General features: G+C 41.0%; 1 protein-coding gene across 1 annotated transcript in view; it reads right to left on the reverse strand.

Annotated features, from left to right (window-relative positions):
• LOC103807399 (chromosome unknown open reading frame, human C16orf87) overlaps nt 1-4,898 on the reverse strand; it is a gene marked incomplete at its 5' end in the record, with an annotated part of 8,480 nt that extends 3,582 nt beyond the window's left edge. Inside the window, 2 exons of the mRNA XM_009080126.1 lie at nt 2,448-2,630; nt 4,793-4,898. Coding sequence (XP_009078374.1) covers nt 2,448-2,630; nt 4,793-4,898 — 289 coding nt within the window. The remainder of the gene's footprint in view (nt 1-2,447; nt 2,631-4,792) is intronic.
• Between the last annotated feature and the right edge of the window lie 756 nt (nt 4,899-5,654).

A 5,654-nucleotide genomic window follows, 5' to 3' on the forward strand; every position in this document is an offset into this window, starting at 1 on the left:
AATAGCTTGTTTTTTTAAAAGCCTTTTTGCTTCTTCTATTCTTAATTGCTGCTGAATCCTGCAGCTCTTAGCCCTAAAGTGAGCCAGTCACGGAGGACACAAAAGAACTAGTCAAAGGCACAGACATAACTGGGAACAGGGATGCTATGGATGGAAGGAGAACAAGCAAGGAAGATGTCATGGGAGTCCTTAGGAAGAAACTTTTCACAGCTGGGTGGTCTTCAAATGGACAGATCTGCTCTTCCAGGCTGTTATAACTGAGGTGTTTTCTGTCCTCCTGCTTTTCCACCTACAAATGCATCAGGCATCGCAGAAGCCTAAGAGGCACCAAATATTTAACACCTATGCAAGCAGTGGCCTCTTTTCAAGTCCTTTTCAAGGGGTGACAGGACAGCATAATCTACAGTGGCAAGTAGTATGTAACCAAAATATCCTAGAAACATCCAACAGGCAAAGAAATTAGATACCTAAGTCTAACACTAAGCTAGCATCTTGCACTCCAGAGCTGACTTTCAGCCCTACAGACTGGTGCAAGGACTAGCAATCAGTCACACAGTAACACCTTAACTGTAGTAGAATCAGAGTTGCTTAATATACACAGTCAGTCTGCCCAATAATCACCACAGTAGTCTACACACATTGCAGTCTGACATAACCAGAAACAAGTCAGAAAATATTCTAAGCCTACTTACTCCTGAACAATAAGATGTGCTGTACCAGTGAGGAGCACAGAGAATGACAAATGGGTGTGAACTCAAGCCCTGTACCAGCTCTGCAGAAGAGGCTGAGGAAGAAATAGTAGCAGCAGTCACAATATCAAGTAAAGGGGATGATAAGAACAGGACAAAAAGATTAAGGCAATCTTACTGAGATTCAGCTTAAAAAAAAAAAACACCAAGAAAAAGGCACACCACACACACTCTGATGCAAAGACCTCACTGCATCAGCATCTCTAGTTTTCCACTTCAAAGCACTGGCATATTGTCACACTTTGGAGTATGCAACAAGAGGTTAGAAACATTCAACCTAGTTCTGCATAGGAAAATATGTTCTCTAAATATCCCTCATGCTGTCAAATTCTTGCTGTTCTGGAAACTACAAAACATGCCTTATGAGAATGGATCTTTTCCTTTGATTGCTTTCTTCTTCTTCAGGGGACAGGAAACAAGATTTACTTTTATAGGGCAACCCAACCAGCTTCCTGGAATTTTAAAAGCAAAGCTGTTTGTGAACTAGATTGGCAGGTAAATGCCTAGAAAGGATCCTAAAGCTGCTGGACAAAGTCCAGCTTGGGTCAGTAACAAACAGGGAAGCTACATAACATCAATAAGCCACATGCAACAGTGATTAGATATTACAAGTGTATTACTAGTACAGTAAATTGCCATCCAGGAAATACACAGAAATCAAATTCTGCCTCCTCTTTCCACATCCAGAGCACTAAAAACCCAACAAATCTCAATTTATACTTGGCTTTTATGTGAAACCTTAAGACATGACAGACTTACACCAAACAGCAGAGACATTAAAACTGGTTTTGAAAAGTTAGAAATTAAAGGACTTCACATTGCAGCATGGATTAACACCCTTTTTTTTGTTAATAAATAAGGTGGAAGTGAAAATATAATTGTATTTCTGAGTTATGCCAGAAGATATGCTTGAATTCTTCAGGAGTTTAGAACAAGATCTTCTGACTATTTGTATGGAGTCTTGTTATTCCCCCCCTTACCTGCCTTCCAACCTTTTTTAAGTCCATGCTAAGTTTTGGATTCATAATTCAGGCCTAAAATTACCATCTCTGAAACCACAGACCGCAAATGCAGTGTCAACAGACTCTTAAGGAATCCTAAGTGATGGTGACATACTTGAAGGGCTCCAGAATTATTCTAGTCATTTAACAGTCTTTATACGGTACAAAGATTAAAACTAGCAAGTCACCACTGAACCTTAATAAACAAGACACATTCTTGCTTCTAGAGCCTTATTTTAGAAACATGGGGGTAAAATTCAGGGCACAGTAGTGACTCAAGATGCCCTTTTTGCTTTGGCCCTCCAAAAGGTTTCAAGAAACTTTCTAAACAATCTAGTCACTCTAATCCCCCTCTGACAAGAGACATCATGACACTGTTTTTCCTTGTGATACAGAGCAGCAGCACCTCGACAAAAAAGTGAAACAAAAACCCTAACAACACTTCAGTCCAATGGCTCTCAACCTGCATGTTGAAACTTGATACAGTGGCTAAAAATACAGATTTAGATCTTTGCAGTCAGTTTCCTCAGACACTGAAACATAAAACCAGATGTGAAACAGTCCCTTACCCACATTAAGGTATCAGGTATTGGATGAACTTGTCTAGTTAAACGGGTTTAACGGTATAAAATGGATTAAAAAACAAGTCCTCATACAAACAGAAAAGGCAACAAACTTATTTCTGCAGTTCTCATACCTCTTTCTTCCTCGTGCTTTTTGGCTGAGGCACTCTTAGGTCTTCCTCTTCCTCGTCTGCTATGATCTGAGTGGCTGTTAGACCTGGATCTCTTTCTGTTCTCTAGGTCTTTATTTACTGCAGAATTTATCTTCTCTCGCTTAACTCTCTCTGTTCGTCTCCTTTTGGCCTCGCTCTTGTTTTCTGTGCAAATGAAGAGAAATTATATCATTTAGGGCTGTTTTCATCCTGGTTCTTAATTTACTCTTAGTGTTTACCCCACCCAATCACCTCTTTTCTTTGAAGTGGTTACAGGTCTATACCTTTATACAACAATTGCATCTACTCGAGATCCATGCAGAAATTACAGGCTCAGATCCATAATGACCTTTCACTTCCTGATTACAAAGATCAAGCTTTTAATTACTTCAAAAGCATTTTGCAATGTGAGACATTCGCTAGTACACAAAAAAACTCAGTTTCCCAAATAAGTTGGAAGCAAAAACTGTACATATCACAGCTGTCAAGGACCTGATGATCTTAAAGGTTTCTTCCAGCCTTGATGATTCCAGGATTCTTCTGACACTAACAATGAAATCACTCCTGCTGCTCAGACAAATCAAATGCTGAGTCAGCAATGCTGTCAGTAAATGCCACACAACAAAGCACACACCAAATCCAGCCCCATCATACTGAATGCTGGACAGGTGTATTGCTTTCCTACCCATCAGAGTAAAAAAATGAGTTTCAACTGGAAGTTAAGTACTAATCAATGAGCTGGGGAACTGGAAATAGTCACCACAGCACAGTATTCCACACGGGTTAGCTGCAGCACCATTCTGCAGCAGCTCTTGTTGAAAACACTGAAACAACACTTTCTAAAAGAAATAGCAGTTACCTTATGAGCACAATATTGACATATACAGCCTCCTACTGTACCTTCCTAGGGAACTGACTTCCTTTTGCTGCAGTTGTCCCATTAACTTTGTACAGACACAGGGTACAAACTGGACAGCAGAATCCTCTAATATTAATGCCTCCAATATGAATGCAAAACCTGTATTTCACAGTATCACAGACCGGTCCAGGTAGCAAGGGACCTCTGGAGACAAACCTGTCCAACCCCTCTGCTCAAGCAGAGCCACCAAGAGCCAGCTGCCCAGGACCATGTCCAGAAGGCTTTTGAATATCTCCAAGGATGAAGACTCCACAACCTCTTAGGGCAACCTGTGCCAGTGCTTGGTCACCCTCCCAGTAAAAAGCATTTTCTGATGTTTAGAGGGAACCTCCTGTGCTTCAGTTCGTGCCCACTGCCTCTGGTCCTGTCACTGGGCACTGCTGGCTCCATCTAACTTACACCCTACCTTCAGGTATTTATACAGAACTGATTAAATTCCCCTGAGCCTTATCTTCTCCAGGCTGAACAGTTCCAGCTCAGACTTTCCCGAGAGGAAAGATGCTCTAGCTCCTTCATCGTCTTTGTGGCCCTTCACTGGACTCTCCATTATGTCCATGTCTCTCTTGTACTGGGGAGCCCAAAATTGGGAAAGCTCATTTAGCAGCACCATGTCAGCTAATTCTTACAAGCTGGTAAATTACGAGTATGCTTCAAAGCAGTGATACAAAACATCAAATGCTTAATTTCCACTTTGTAGGTTTGGTAGATAATTTAAAAAAGCAGACATTATAGATCAGATGTGTTGATGTTCTGGGGATTTGGTCTGTTGTGGTTTGTTTTTAATATACACCTTCCCTGACAGGTTCTTGTTCTGACTAATTCCCACTAGGACTGTTGGAAGTGATAAAGATGAACAGAAGAAGAATGTTATTCGTGCCAGAATGTCCATTCAAGTGACTTCTTACTGCGTCCATCAACAAAAGACATACAAGTTGGACAGAAAAAAAAGCATTCTTTTTTAATCTAACCCATGGAGAGAGAAGCAAGACCCACCTGTTTTTACATTAAATATTATGACCAATTTTTTTATTTTCAGCAAACCCAGCTTCAATCAGCAGATACTCTGCAATCAGAGCCTTTTGGCACCTCCAGACATTTAGCTTCAAAACAGGATTAACACAAAGCTTTCTGAAAGGAGCTACTTTGCATTGTGACTAATATGCTATGTAGAACACACACACAATAAATGCCAACATCACAAGGACAAAGGAAATAAGACTGAAAACAACATTTTCCCCCCCTTCTCCTCGAAATTCAAGCAAAATTAACATATTCAATGCCATGCACAAATTCAAGGGAAAGTGAACTGACAACAGTTACTTTACACAGAGAAATAAAACACTTTATCCTTTGCCTCCAAGAAATAAGGGGAGATACTGCTGCCCCTTCCTTGCCCTCTCTGTATTACCTGTGATGGGTGGAGATCTCTCAGCACGTTTAGCGTGCAAGAGTTTTCGACTAATAAATATGTAGCCACAGGGACAAGATTTACATGCCACAGGAACCTGCGAAAACAAAGGACAAATATTTCAGACCGTTTCAAATTATGCAGTTATTCCTGTCTGATGAAGAAAAAAACACACCCAGTAAGTCGCATTTTGTCCTCAGAGGAAACTCTTCAGTCTGTACTGCAAACTGTGGCCTGTACTATGCTACAAGTGTATCTCCATGTACTACAAGCAGGTTCTGCTGTGAATCACCCACCAAGCCTTTGCTTTGTGCAGTTGCTGAAAATCAAGCTTGAAATGTACAGCTGTTGTGATCGCTTTGCACTGCTTCTCCCCAGACTGGCAGGAAGGGGGTGGGGGAAAGCAGAGAGCACTAAAGCAAGGCTGAATTAAAATAGAAATACTTTTTTTTTTCCTTCAGAGCTCTCACGTATCACCAGTCAAATCAGCCAGACATTTCCAGTTTTGCTTCCTGTATTTACTGTAAAAAGAAAATAAACGATGAGTTAAAACCATGAGTACACTCTGAATACATTCACTTTCAGAAGCATTTGAAAGCAGCTCCTTTTAGAGAGCAGGAGCAGCTTTAAATAGGAGGCACAATAGAGCCTGAAGCAAAACAGATGCATTTGTACCACACTGCTACAGCGCTGCAGACAAGGCCTGGTGGTTACAGGAGGACATAGTTAATTCAAAATGCAAATAACCAGGCAGAGCCTGACTGCAGGCCCAAGAGTTTCAGGGGCTATAGTGCTTCTCCTAACCAGCTATGCTTTATGCTCCCCCAGAAGGACAATGGAAAACAAGATGAGAAAATCTGGA

The sequence above is a fragment of the Acanthisitta chloris genome, unplaced genomic scaffold (genome assembly GCF_000695815.1).
Source record: "Acanthisitta chloris isolate BGI_N310 unplaced genomic scaffold, ASM69581v1 scaffold8978, whole genome shotgun sequence".
NCBI classification, from domain to species: Eukaryota; Metazoa; Chordata; class Aves; order Passeriformes; family Acanthisittidae; genus Acanthisitta; species Acanthisitta chloris.